Below are 15,611 nucleotides of genomic sequence, written 5' to 3' on the forward strand. Positions count from 1 at the left end.
TTTAAATGCAAATGAGCTGCTGCTGCGCCCCCGTTCAGAAGAGAGCCGATCCTTTACACGAGCTTCGGATGCAATAACAAAACACGTGAATAATCTCACTCATCCAAAATCTCAGTAATAACCAGCAGTGGAGTGCAGCCTTACGGAGAGACTCAGGAAGAGGTTCAACTTTTAGACGCACCTGGACATTTCTGAATGGTTAGTGGATACATTTATATACTGATTGTGGAGTTACATTGATTCATCTCATTGACTTGCATGTACCGTCATCATGTTTAACTTTTACACAAGTGTACACAGTTCCCTGAGGTCTTTATAAGACAGCTGTGACATTTTTTGGTCAAATAGTGTTCTGTGCTCGTCTGTGCTCAACGACAGGTCAGTTTACATGCTTTGCTTGAACTTTTGCCATTGCGTTAGAACTGGTTACACTGTTGTCTCTTGCGAAAACCAAATGACGGCACCGTTGGTGGAAACGTGTAGATTAAGGGGCAGTAATATTATAATAAGATCCCCTTCTTACGTCAGGAGGAGAGCGAAATCTGAGCGGCTTATTATCATGCTTGCAGAGAAAGCCTCACCAAAACAAGGTTACTGGGTTGTCACTTTTCACATTTTCTGGGTTGGTCAATGCACCGGGGACCCGATTATAGCACTTAAACACGGAAAAAGTCAGATTTTCATGATATGTCCCCTTTAGCATGCGTTTTTTGTGAGCAGAACACAAGTGGTCAGTGCTAAATAACGATGAAAATGGGGTCTAAAATATTTTGTGATCAATCACTGAAACCACCTGGCACACATGACTACATCGAAACACTCCTGCATCCTGAATGCATGTGAATGTGAGAAAGCGCAACAAAACAAGCAATTCAAATTTGCTGTGTTGTACCATAACACAATGATTACGTTAGAGTAAGCCGTGTAACGTGTGTTCGGTCATTTAAAAATAATCGTGCACCACATTTGGCGCTTCCGTGAGAGTAACGTAGTCTAGATGAAGTTCAGACATAATTGACTATATATATATATGTTCAAATACATGTTAATACCAGATGGATAAGGTAATGTATGCCGGCTGAACACTTGTGATCACCCGGAAACGCATCTTAAACCAGGTGTAAACGTATTCACTCGGATGTTTAGCAGATTGTCCCAGGTGCTCATCTTCATACAATGCAAATAAATGTGGACAGAAACTATAGAGCTCAAAAAAATGACAGAAAAAGGTCCATTTGTACACTATACTCAATTATGGTCTGTTCCTCACACAAGTCTATAGTAGGGCTTCAGAAGACCACTTATTATTGTTTATCTTCCACCACTGTCTGACTCCATTCACTCTTTTTATAAAATATCTCCTCTTGTGTTTCACAGACAAAAGACAGACATTCAGGATTTTTTGTGGGCAACGTCTACAGTGTAGCGACGTATGAAGCACTGCTCACACGAAAGCCACTGTCAAACCAGCCATCTGTTGGTCAACAAACACCAGCACGGAGAAATCTTTTGCCCTCACACGAAATTCCAGATTGCGCTGATTCCTACTGAAAATCCACAAAAATCCGCAAACGGTAAATGTGGCTGCACCTTTACAGCACTGATCTGCAGTATGTCAGTTTGTGGGAATGAAGGCTGAATCCTATTAACACGAGCACTGCCCTGGAAATATCCCCACAGACATTGTACCATTTATTTAACCTGGAAAAGGAAACCTGAGGATCTGCCATAAAATCTCCCCAAGCAAAGGTGGCTGCCAGCGATCTCTCCGGCTCTCGGGAAGTTAAGTCAGATACTGGTTCATGCCAAGATACAATCCTGTGTTTTTGTTCTTTTTGGAAAGGCAGGTCCTGCTTTTATTTCCACTAATCAACCAAAGCTTTTTGTCATGTCAAGGTAAACAGAAAGAGAGAAAGAGAAAGAGACACTTACATTGATCCACCCTTTTGCCATATTTATGTTATAAGACTACAGCCAGCAAAGAGCTTTAAACTAAACACTAAACTGTTTTTCTATCTTCTCAGGCTTCAGTGCACACAACTGCGAAGATATCGGATCAATTTTAAGCAGAAATGTGTTGACTCAGCTTTTTAAACAATGTGATCCAACTCAAAGTCCTGCCAACATCTGACTCTTTTAGAGAAGAATTTTTAAAATTCATGAAATGTAGGGCCATTTGCAAGTGTGCATTTTTGAAAGAGATATAGCTAATGGGTTGGAAAATACAATTGACCATGTGGAAATCATGTACCTTTTATTTACAGAAACAAACGCAAAAAGTTGGTAAAAGTGAATGCACACAGAGACAAACGGACAGAAGCAGTACTTACAGATCTGGTCCAGTGGGTGGGGACTGTCCTGTAAAACACAGATAGGAGGAATTACGGACTAGCGTCTTAACATGATCTTCCCTTAGGGAGCAGCTGTTTTCACAAAGCCTAATTTGCCGTTTCAGCTCAAGAGAAGTTGGAGTGTTATTACGCCAAGATGACTTTTCAGAGAGGCAGGAGGCACGGTGCAAGCGAGCTCCTAAACCTGTCAGAAGCATAATGTGAAATATTGGACGTGCTCCTTGTGGAGAATTTACCGTACGCACATAAAAGGGATCTTTTCCCCCCCAGAAGGAAACAGTGGGAAGTAGTTTCTTAAGAAGAGTCCTAATGCAGGAACACTGAGATTTATGCTGCTGCTTTCCTATAAATATACAGGGATGCCAGGGTGAGATTTGGCGCATGTGGTTGTAAAACAGAGCTGCTTTAGTTTGCTCTGTAAATCAATGGACTCCCCAAATAAGCGAAAATGGGTGAACAGGAAAAGAAAACACTAGAGCTACAATACAGAGGAGAACGCACTGATTGTGGCCCCGACTGTGAGGAACTGAAGAGTTATAAAAGTCTGAGAGGAGCTTATATTGGGATACCACACAGGTATATTTAATTGAGCTGGGTTCATGTGACGCCATCATTCATGGCAATCATTTACAAAAATAACTACGCATTAAAACCAACAAATATCTGCAATGAATGGAAATGTGTGCCTTCTTCCTATAGAGAGCACCAGCAGGGTTCTGGAAGTAAAAACCCCATTCATTTTCTCTGTAGAGAAATTGATTTTTAATGACGGCGTATAAACCTTTCAAAAGAGACCTATAGCGTTTCCAGAATGAAATATGCCCCTATGGAAGGCAGTGTGATTTCAGTGTAATTTTTTATTATTTAACAGCCAGATTCCTGGTGGAAAAACTACACTACCCATAATCCCGACGAGAGCTCCACCAATCAGAAAAGCCCTGCATCCCCCATTCCCATGAAGCATTGCGAATGATGTCACTGAGTCTCAAAGTACAATATACACTAGCTTTCAAAAGTATGCGGTATGATTTTTTTGTTTTGAAAGTCTCTTTTGCTAAACAAAGAGATCAAAAATCAAACCAGTAATATTGTGTTTAAAATAAACGTTTTCTATGTGAATATATAGTAAACTGTAATTATTCCTGTGATCAAAGCGCATCATTACTCCAGTCTTCAGTGTCACATGATCCTTCAGAAATCATTCTATGATGAAACATGTCTGATTATCATCATGTTGAAAAGAGTCTAATATTTTTCAGGAATCCTTTTTTTTTTTTTCAGGATTCTCTGATGTACAGAAAAAACAGCATTTATATGAAATCTTTTGTAATGTTATAAATGTCTTTACATTTTTTTTAAATCATTTTAATGTGTCTTTGCTGAATTAACGGTTGTGTATACAATATATGTATACAAATATATTTGTACATAACTAAATATTTTGCAAAAAACATTTTACGTTCAACAAAGGCATTGGTTTGATTTGATCACTTCATTCGCAATGCTTCATGGAACCTGTAGTTCATTCCCCCTTAAAAAACAATGAATAAAAAAATCATAATGTTGGTATTCATTTCAAAACTGTTTTTGGATCACAGATTAAAGGTCTTCAATGAACCAGAATTGGAGTAAAAAAAAAGCAGTCATTTACCCAGTCGCACATATAGCACTCCAGTTGCGGAAATAACTTTGATGGAGTTTGAAGCCACACACTGGTAGTATCCGGTGTCGGTGGTGTCCAGGTCTTGGATGCGGAGCTTGGATCCGGCCTCAGTCTTGCGGATGGAGATCCGGCCCTGCTCCTGCACCACCGGGGCGTCGTTCTTCAGCCAGCGGATGTTGGGCCGCGGGTGGCCCGCTACTTTGCAGTGTAAAGTGGCCGTCTGGCCCTGCACTATAGTTATATTGTTTGGCGGCTCCACAAACTCCAGGAAATAACCTGAGGGAAAAGGGCAAGGAAGGCTGTTAGAGGGGTCAAAGGTGGAGACCCTGAGCATCAATGCAGGCTTAAGAAGAAATCAACCCCCAATCCTCCTCCAGACGCCCGTGACAGACACTACATTTACACCGTCAAACCATTTAACATGTAAAATGATGTGTTGGTTTCTGCCTCAGGAAAGAGCACAAGACTCAAGTCTCAGAGGAAAAAAAACATTGTGAATGGAAACCAATGAAGGGCCAGATTTTACTAACAGCGAACATCTTTTGCAGGTAAACTACTGTCAGTGAAAAATTAGCAATGAAAAGGCAATGAATAACGGATACAGTTATTTTTGTGCCGGGCCTTGTTGTATTTGCATTTGCTGGAGTCTCCCTTTCAGAGGCTAAATGTATGGGTTAACTAAGGATTGCAGTGGTCAATTTACTGGTGTTTGCACACAGAAGAGAAAAACATTTCAAATTTACAATCATTCCCTCAGCCGTTGTTTTAGAAACACCCTTGCAGCAGTTTTAACTCGTTTTTTTTGTTATTTGATGTCGAGGTAATACAAAGTATAGTGAAATGTACATTTTGAATAATTGAAAATATGTATAAAAAAAACTTTGCTAGACTGACAATATGGTCACACTTGAGAATAAGAGTCCAGTTCTCACTATTAACTAACTATTAACTACGACTTTTGCATATTATTTGCTTATTAATAGTAAGGTAGTTGTTAAGTTTAGGTATTGGGTGGATTAATGGATGTAGAATATGGTCATGCAGAATAAGGCATTAATATGTGCTTTTTAAATAAACAGCACAATATCCTAGTAATATGCATGCTTACATGCAACTAGTTAATAGTGAGAATTGGACACTAAAGTAAAATGTTACTGACAATGTTATTAACTGTGAAAACACATCATCACAGTCTGTGAAAAGAGTCTAATGTGTTTCTAATATTCCAGTCTAATATGTTTCTAATATTCCAGTTACTCAATATTAACATATTTATTGAAATGTTGTGCAAATGCGGCCTCTCCTTACGCCAGCAATTCCTCAGAAACCACAGTTGTAATGTGACATTCTCAAATTAATAACAGAAGCTTTTGTAATTAATAACACGACATCTTTTGAACTAGGTTGGCAGATCCCGAATCTGCGGCGTAAGAAAGTAGGTCCACAAACAAGAGCTTCTTTTCGACACTCCTCGTCTTTTTCTTATTGAAATACCTCTTTCATTCACATAAACTACTACTAAAACTCTGGCTCATGTGATATTGCTTTATTAACAGACTCAAAATTTTGTTTGCATGAGCCGCTCCAGGATTTTTGCTTTCCGACCAAGAATTTTCAATTTGCTACATCACATTTGTGTTTGTTTTAGTTGAAGTTTTTGTCTCATTTTCGAATGGAGAAGATAAACAGGAGCCGGCCGGTCAAGGTCTGACCCCTGCATTAGATGGCAGAATCTGAAATGAACTACTCAACTCAGGGAAAGCACATCTGGATTAAACAACGCCAGCTTCAGCTCAAAACAAACATCTTCTGTTGAGTGGTCCCATCCTGACAACTGCGGATGAAAGGAATGTCTCAGGAGGGGTTTTGTTTGTTTTGGCGAACCTATGATTTGTAGACCTAAGCAATGTAGCAAACAAACCCTGAAAAAGCCATTCATTTTGGGTAGAGCAGAGCTTCGCAAATGTGCAGGACAGGAGTTCATAAAACATCCCAACATCATTTCAAAGTAGGACTTTTACAATATATTTTGAATAGCGTGGCTACAAGAATTCACAGTTACAATATTAATTGAAATATTAAGTTTGGAGAAAAAAAAATATGTTATCAAATAAATTTTTCTTGTTTACTTTGTGTTTTCAGAACAAAAAATGTTATCGCTCAAAATATGTGTTTAGGGAAGTGGAACAAGAGTTTGTTTCCTGCAGACTGGGGAATATAACACACACACAGACACACACACACTGGCGAGACAACCTTTCTTCTCCGACATGGTTTTATGCGACAGCAACACACTGTCTTGTCAGTGTCTAGTGGCAACCAGCATTAAGGTGCAATAGCGCCGCCTACTATGTTGGAGTGTCAACCAATATTTACAATATTATCATGTCATTTTATAATATCAATATTTAATTTTTGGAATATCACGGTTATCGTCAATACCGTATATTGCAAATCCCCTATTTCAAAGACTCTGCAATCTTTCTCTATATCGCCATTCTTTAACCCTCTGCATTGTAAATCTCAATAAATTTCAAGCTAGATAAATGTCTGTCGAGGAAGATTTAGCTTGACAGTGATTAGGCTAAAAATTCTGTTAAATACTGAGGAAAAAAACTGTAAAACATGAAAGTATTCTGCAATCATTTAAGAAATATATAGAACACCTCTTTGGCATTAAGCATTATTTAACAATTGATTCGAGGACCCTAGGGTTCCCTATTGAACCCCACTGAACCTTTTTTTATAGTAATAAAACTTACTTAGTTCAGTTAGAGAACAAACACTACAATTAAAAACTGAACGCATCTGCTCAATTCAACCTGAAGCTGCTGCCGCGATTTACACTATTGGATGTTAATATCCAATATAGGATATGTATATAGTTCATTCCTGCTTCTTTTTTTACTTTCTGAATTATATATAAAAAAAAATATTTTATTTATAAATGAATTTCACTGTATAGGGGAGAGTGGGGTGATTTGTGCCGGGGGGGGGGGGGGGGGGGGGGGGGGGAGAGAAGTAGTTCCACCCTTGTTTCTGGAAAACCATAGAAGAAATTGGTCATGTGACTAGGGATGGGAATTGATAAGAATTTAACGATTCCGATTCCATTATCGATATTGCTTATCGATCCGATTCCTTATCGATTCTCTTATCGATTCTTATTGGGTGAGGGAATAAGTACAAATTTGTTTGTATTAACTCGCTTTAATATCTGATCAGAAGACACAGCACAGAGTATACACAAATTATGTGTAGCAACCTCAGAACAAACCTAAAAGTAGGTGAGCTACTTCTCAAAGTAAAGTCCAGGGACCTATAGCCTAGGGCAGTGTTTCTCAACCAGTATGCCATGGCACACTAGTGTGTGCCTTGAAAGATTATCAAGAAGAGTGCCTTAGGATTAGGAAATTGACAATTTTCACATTCATTGGTCCGGACAAAAAAATAAATAAAACTGCCATTTATGTGCCATAAAAACTAAAAACACAGACTGAAAACAGTTTAGGAAGAGCTTGTGTCTTTTGGAATATTAACAGTGCTCATTTGGATTAGGCTATTGAGTTACTAAAACAATCTTTGTCAAATAATACACAGGTTTTCTTCACATTTTGAACGTTTTTGTTTCCATTTGTTTAATTTCAAGATCTGATGTGACTTATCCATTGTTGTTTTTACAGCTACACAGCTGGGAGCACTAAATGATATTCAGTCACATTATACACGCTTTTAACATTAAATAAAGCACAAAAATAGTACCTGATATTATCATTGCCACACTTTGAGATTGTTGTTCCAGCGCGACGTCGCAGTAAAATAGGATTCGTTTCAAATAGAATCGTCGCGTGTCGCGGCTGGTTAAACTTTGATTAACATGGAAAATGATACTTTTTATCGCGTGTCGCGCCGTCGCGTCGCATGTAGTTAGGACGCGGTCAGAGCGCTTCTGCCTCGATGCCATGTTTGCTCATAGTGTTTGCTACGTTCTGAACCAAAACAACGCAGCACGTGTGTGACGTCGTGTCACATTTGAACGAGCGGAACCGATAAGCGGAATCGTTAAGCAGGCATACTAACGGTTCCAAGGAATCGATTCACTGGGCACCGGTTCTGAAGAAGAACCGGTTCTCGGTTCCCATGCCTACATGTGACCACATCATTTTGAAAAGCAATCACTTTTACTCATCCTCCAAAGAAGAGAGACACATGGCATGAGAGTTAAGCACATTTTAGTGCAAAAAACAGTTTTTTCCCTTTCAAGGTAAAATTTCTATGATTAAGGTTTTTTGATTGTAGTGTCTGAACAATTATAGACAAGTTTGAAAACATTTCACACATGTTTTAGTGCTTTAGTAGGCTACACAATGAGTCTATACAGTTAGCATGATGTTAGCTCTTAACTGCTGGATCATGCTAGTTTTTCAAACTTGTGGGTCTGGGGTGATTTGTGCCAAAGGGCCTGGGTTAAGTTGTGCCAGATCCAGACCACCTAGACCTACATACTCACAGGGGATAATCTTGAGAAGTAGAAGGAGATGGGCATGCCTCATCATTGTTTGACTTAGGCCTGCCTGCTATTTGTTTAATTTAGCTAACACTGATTTCAGTTTTGAGTTTGCACTATGTTATTAAAGAGAAGTTTTATTCCGTTTTTAAGTGGCCTATGTCACAATAGGATGTTTAGAAATTAGCCTAGTCACTTTATTCTTATATGTTACATAATTGACAGACAGCGCTATGTCAACAGGCATCTATTGCCAAAGCCTTTTTGCCTGAAAGGATTCACAAATATCATATATTGTGTTGCTATGGTGCTCTAAATGGTTGCTAGGGCGTAGCTTGATAGCTTCACAATGATCCTAAGAGACTGATTGGTCGTCTGAGTAAAATGAGCCCGCCCCCTTGTCTCTATGACACTGTGATCCAGAGTTATGTTCAATACAAAATCCCTATGCAATTGACCATAGTAGGAAAAACGCATGCTATGGTATTCCAGGGTGACAATATCTAAATCTTAAATTAGTAATTTTGTATTGAATTTATCTTGCTTTCATATAGCATTACGGTTCATAACATTAAAATGTTCTGTTTTACTTCAGAAATCACTGGCACAATTTACCCCCAATGTATTCCCCCAAAGGCACAACTTCCCCCGCACCAGGGGCAAGTTGTGCCATGAGACCACTTTTTTCCCAAGAGCTATATTTCTGAAACAATTTATTTCAGATCCAAAGTTATTGTTCTCAGGGATGCACCACATCCTGAAATGTACATCCTTAAGTTGAAGGCATTACTGCCATGGCCTCACTTTAAAGTCACTTTGAGTAAAAACTGGCACAACTTCCCACTTTCCCCTATAGTCTAAAATATGAAATAAATGTATGTACAGTTTTAGAATTGACACAACATCATTAAACACAACAATACTCCATCGCATTCACGACTCTCCTGTGATTAAAGGCGACACTTCCGGTTTTCTTCCCACCGGAGCCTCGCTTACGATTTCAAAATAACGGCTGCGTGAAATCAGCGTATAGAAGCTCAACTTTCATGGGAATTATTTGAAAACGCTCGTTCTGCTCCGCACCGTTATGAATGCACGTGCGGCCGTGCACATGTGACTTTCGCTTTTACTTTCGAATTAGCGATTTAAAAGCTAGGTGAAAAAGAGGTCTATATGTATGGTGATTGTATTGTCAATGTGTGCGTCAAGGAATGTAGTTAGTTTTAAAATAGCAGTGTCTGGCCCCGGTGAGTCAGAGGCCTCCTCCTCTTCACAAAGACATGAGAGATGACTCGATGGTGTGGAAGTGAGAAATGCAACAACACTGCATGATGGGAAAACAGAGAAGGTGACAGCGAAAGGGCAAAGAGAAGAGGCGATGGGCCTGGGTAACCTCAGCCTGAACAGTGTGAGCTCATAGCATGTACAGAGCCAGACGGAGCTCAAATAAACAGTCGTGTGCGCAAGAGCCAGACCTCAGCCTTATCAAGCAGACATGAAATGTGCTGCGCTCCTGAACCTGATCTGAGATCATATCTCCACAACCCACAGCCATCATAAGGGTGGTATGTAGCCTTAAATGGGTTGACACGCAGTTGCCAAGTTGTCCAACCCACGCATGAATGACTACAAGAGCAAGTATACAGTTTTTAGGCAACGCATCCAAACGTGTGGCCTTTCAAAGTTTATAGTGTGCTCGACACATGCACACTACAAAGATTCATCTTCATCTAGCGTATTTCTCTCCATAAGTCATGACGGATAAAAATGTCTTGGTACTCTTTTAAACTAGACTTGCGTGTATGTCTTCATCCCCTCACAGAAGCGCTCGTAAATGCAGGCATCTATTGTTGTTGCCTTCTCCAGTATTTTGTTTTCCCGATTTTGTCAGTGTCGCCACCTTCAGGATCAACTAATCAGAGCAAAAAATTCAGCGTGCATATGGAGGACAAGAGGTTAGAAAAATCACATGATGCACTGTATGGATATCCTAGCCAATGGGCTTTTCAAACTTTCAAACTATTATCAGTTATTAATCTATTAAATAGATTAAATTAGGTTAAACAAATTTTTTTTTGTATAAACCAAAGTATTCTCTAGAAACACCATTCAATTAGGAACAACGTGAAACCATAATGATCCTGAGGCAAATAATTCAACAGTCAACAAAAGACGACAGGTATAAGCCAAAACCGCACGCACAAAAAACACCAGCAAAACAAGGCAGCGTTGACAAGATCTGCATCACATCACAGAAGATTTGTAAAGCAGCCGAGGCATGAAAGGCCCGTTTGTGTTGCACACCCAAACGGAGAAAGTGAAGAGATGCTGTAAAACACGAGCAGCCTGAGAGAAAGAGCGAGTGGTAAAGGCAAGTTGTTACAGGCACTGCTATCTATAATGGGTGTGGAAACATGAGCGAGGGTGTTGTGATCATGCTCAGATGACGTTCTGAAGACGTGACATAATGAGAGAGTCTACTACTGTACATGAGTGTGTTCCACACCAGTGAAGCACAGCGCTCTCCAAACACCGTCTGTGGCGGCTAGACTTGCACTCGGCTCAGGTCAGCATGTTACAGCAAGCAGAATGTGAAAATAATATTACACAAGTCCATTATCTCTGTGTGCCAGTGCAATTGAATCACAGAAAGCACACTAAACAAAGTACAAGTCTGCACCTATTGTGAAGATGCTGTACTTGCAATCACGCAGGGTCACAGTGTGCTGTGAACAGTACAAAAGTAAAGCATTCGTTTGTGTCAGACCAGGAAAAGTTGGAGTAAAACAATAGGAGTTGTGTGCTGTGATTCAGATGCCAACATTATTGAATTAATAATAATAAAATCACAATAAAAAAATAATACGACTCAAGTATATATTTCAAATGTCATGCAGTCGTTTATTAAAAAACACTTTAAAACTCGTATGCCTCTCTCTGCATCTCAGGTTTGGAAAGTGCATCTCGCAGGCGAGGTTAAGTGGGTTTGACTATTTGTGGCCGGCCATGATTGGAACGATAAACAACGCAAGCAGTGCTGGCAGGCCACTATAACCCTCCGTATAACCAGCCTCTGGCCTTCAAACGACACACTAAATGCTACATTTACAGTTTCAATATTTTAAGATGAATAAAGGGGATTTTAAGGGCGAATGAAAGAAAACTTTTGCAATGCATCACTAAGACAATTTTAAAGATAAATCCTTTTTTGTCTATAGTTGTTTTCAGTGGATGCTTAAATATAACACTATTTGTAGCAGACGTCGCCAAGTTATTACTGATCAAACATCCCAAACATGTTATTAAAATGATGGAGGAATATGCAGGCCTGAAGCCAGACACCCTTGTGAAAAAGAAGTATGCTTTAGCATACTTTTAAAAATAGTATGGAAATAATATATTTTAATAAAAGAATACTTAAGTTTGAACTGAATGTTTTGGACACTTAATTGCAAAAGGTTAAAACAATTATTTAAAATCTACTTTAATTTGACATAATTACAAAGTGCACTTTTAAAAAGTGTGTTAACCCTTTAGAAGCTAAAATAGGTGTTTCTCACATAATCTGATTTTTTGACTGTAAAATTCTAAAACAATGTGCTATCTTCATGTGTCATCTTTTTCAGAAAAAAATTAGCTTTCAACAAATTACAGTTATTGACCATTACTGTGTGTGGTGAGTTTGTTAATATAATTTAAATAGACAAAAATAAAAATAAAACAAGAATAAATTTACTGATTTTTATTTAGAAAAAAAAAAACAGAAAAATCACGAACAGAAGAAACTAACACTTTAAAGTTGAAAAATTAACTATAATACATATATACAAGTCTTTTTTGTGACATTGGGTTGCACAGTTTTCATTAAGGACACTTTTTTTTCATACACACACACACACGCACACACACATACAAATGCATGCAAACATAGGCATGCACACATACACATGCACACACCACATGCTAAGATATGTGAAAGAGTAACGGCCAATCACCTCCCAAGTTCATTAAAAATCATCCCAATCCCCTCTTCTGCTGTCTAACACTTCTTTCGCCATGTATTTGTTAGTTTCTTTTATTATTTTATGCAATCCAAAACACTCTAACCTGTTCAAATCCTTCCTTCCTGCTCTGCCCGAAAGCTGCTGTCATTTGCTGACGGAAAGCATGAAATTACTGTAATAAACCGTATATTGCCGAAAACGCATGTTGTCTACTGTCAGGGGCAATTTGAATGGTTTTGATAGTGCAAACGGTTGAAGAGTTACGGTAAAATGAATAAAGCTTGCTGGTATGTGTCGGCGACGACACAGCCGGTTTAAAAGTGTGTTAAAGTGCCCCTATTATGGTTAGCGAACAACTTGACAAGCCCACAAACACGTCTACTTCTGTTAATCAACAATCGGTAAGCATTAGGAAGCCTCCGGATGGAGCTGAAGTTTCCGACATGTGCTGTACACTGTAGATCAAACTCACCTGCCTGTAGCTCTCTCGTAATCCTGAAGAGCTTAAGTAGCTGGTTCAGGTGTGTTTGATTAGGGTTGGAGCTAAACTCTGCAGGAAAAGTGGCCCTCGAGGACCAGGGTTGAGAACGCCTGCTGTAGACGATCACAGCAGACTGGGCCATCTGACCAATCAGAGCAGAGTAGACCAATCACAACAGACTGGGCCATCTGACCAATCAGAGAAGAGTAGACCAATCACAACAGACTGGACCATCTGACCAATCAGAGCATAGTAGACCAATCACAACAGACTGGGCCATCTGACCAATCAGAGAAGAGTAGACCAATCACAGTAGACTGGACCATCTGACCAATCAGAGAAGAGTAGACCAATCACAACAGACTGGACCATCTGACCAATCAGAGAAGAGTAGACCAATCACAACAGACTGGGTCATCTGACCAATCAGAGCAAATAATTAACAAAATGTCTTGTCGAGGAACACTGTTAACAGTCACAACTGTTATCGAATAGGGAGACATATTCTACTGAACGACGCTTTATTATGCGCCTGCTTAGATAAAAATTCATTTTTAAGTTTTGCTTACTAACATGCTTTGCAGCCGCTGTGAATGTTTATCTTGCTACGAGTTTATACTGGTAATGCATGGTTTAAAAACGCTGCCCTTCATACACTCATTCACTCTCTGAAAACTATTACTGCCTCCTCTCGACCCCAGACCCCACGGCCAACACACACACTCTCTGCAGCGCTGCGCCAGAGCAAAGCCCTGGGTTCTCCTGAAGCCCTCAGATTTATGCACTCGGAGAGCAGAAACACACACACACTCCTGCTCCACACACACACACACTCCTGCTCCACACAGCAGGCCGCATTTCAGGAGCCAAGCCTTATCATGAACACCCATCATGAGTCGGTTTCCATTGATTTTAATTATTAAAGTCACATTGGTTCTGATGTGAATCATAGCCGGATATGAGACCTCAGTCTGAATAAGACCAATGGAGAATAGAGCCAGAGCTTCAGCAGAGACGAAGAGGTTCAGTTCAGCATGCAGCACATCTAAAATAAAGGCTATGGTTTACTAACGATAAAGTTTTAATAAGCGTTCTGGAGTCCACACCACTGCTATAGCGATAACATCACAGAGGAAAGATATCATTAGCATTACTCTCACGCTGCGGCCCAGTTCACACACTTATACTACGCCCTGAAGTATGTGCTCTTTTTGTGAGGAAAACTGCATACTTTTGAGTGTGTAGCAGAAGAGCAGACGAGCTTCAAGACATATGATCAAGCCATAAAATGTAGTATTTAATGGACACTGTGTCACAGAGTTACGGTGCGGTACTGTAATCTCACACACTGTTTAGGATGGATAGTATGGACAGTTGGACGCAGGGTCAGTGTGTGTTCTCTCAGTGATCTCTGGTGCGATTGCTCTGTTAGTGTGGATCATTTAAATAAGTGTGAACGCTGCCATCTGAACCAAACAAGTGGACCGAGACGCTGAAAAGATGGGTCTCACTCCGCTTACAAATGAAGTCTGGTGCAGTTCAACAGAAGTATGAACTCAACACGGGTCAAAGACATCTAAACGAACCAAAAACAGGACATGATGTCACACGGTGAGACCCTAAAAAGGACAGAATGCTTAAGCACAGCTGTTTTTTATCATCAGAGTTGCGATGTTGCCCATCACAGTTCAGTACAGGCGTCAGAACCTCGACTCCTCGCAGCAGATCTTCGTTTGTGTGTGTGTGTGTGTGTGTGTGTGTGATTCCTGCCGCTGTTTTGACTCCTTTACACATTTTATAAGCTCTTCACGAGTTCTCAGATGGTCAAAATACCATCATATATAGGCTACGCACATCCAACGAGCGCATTTAGCCCAAACACAGCTTTGTTTTGGATGTTTGGTACGTTTAGTTGCAAAATATATATTTTTTCTATCTTTAAGTTCGGTGTTAAAAATGACAATGTGAATACTAATGTATCATTATCATTTGAATTTTATAGGACCGAAAGAAACAAGTGAACCGAACTACCAGTGTGAACACAACCTCAGAAATGTTTTTTTTTGGCCAGCCAATCAGAATCCACATGACTTTAAAGAGCCTGAGCTTAAAGCAGCAGCCACACTTATATAGTAATTAACAATGTTAGCGCTCATTAGTGTGGACGCTAACATAGTTATCGTTCTTGGTGTAAAAAGGTCTTAAATCCGCCAATCAGAACATATTAGATGTTTAATATACAGCTATGTGAGTGGGATATTAAAGATATTTCATAGATGGAGCTAACTATCATAACGCTTAAACAATACAGAAATTGTACATCAGTAAATAACCACAGAATTGGCATTTTGGGGCAAACTTTTGATTTGAATTTTCCAAATTGGGTGTTTGTGCGATTGTGATAATGTCAAACTGCACCATAATACTAGAACATGTTCATTAAAAGGCAATATAAATCCCCAGTGTTAGTGTGAGCCGTTAATCTCGGGATGAGGGTTTAATGAGGCCTTCAGTACCTTCAGCTGTGGGCAGTCCTCCGCTCTGGGCCTCAGCGAGAGCCTCCACCTCTCCAGACTCCGACAGGTTCACATCGGACGCTGGGAAG

At 39.7% G+C, this 15,611-nt stretch overlaps 1 protein-coding gene across 1 annotated transcript in view; it reads right to left on the reverse strand.

Moving 5' to 3' along the window:
- ror2 (receptor tyrosine kinase-like orphan receptor 2) overlaps window positions 1-15,611 on the reverse strand; it is an 83,158-nt gene that overhangs the window by 12,402 nt on the left and 55,145 nt on the right. The window contains exons 2-4 of the mRNA XM_084105486.1: window positions 15,523-15,603; window positions 4,003-4,290; window positions 2,331-2,358 (exon numbers count right to left, since the gene is read on the reverse strand). Of these exons, the coding sequence (XP_083961612.1) occupies window positions 2,331-2,358; window positions 4,003-4,290; window positions 15,523-15,603 (397 nt within the window). The remainder of the gene's footprint in view (window positions 1-2,330; window positions 2,359-4,002; window positions 4,291-15,522; window positions 15,604-15,611) is intronic.

The sequence above is a fragment of the Abramis brama genome, assembly GCF_963993115.1.
Source record: "Abramis brama genome assembly, chromosome: 25".
Taxonomy (NCBI): Eukaryota; Metazoa; Chordata; class Actinopteri; order Cypriniformes; family Leuciscidae; genus Abramis; species Abramis brama.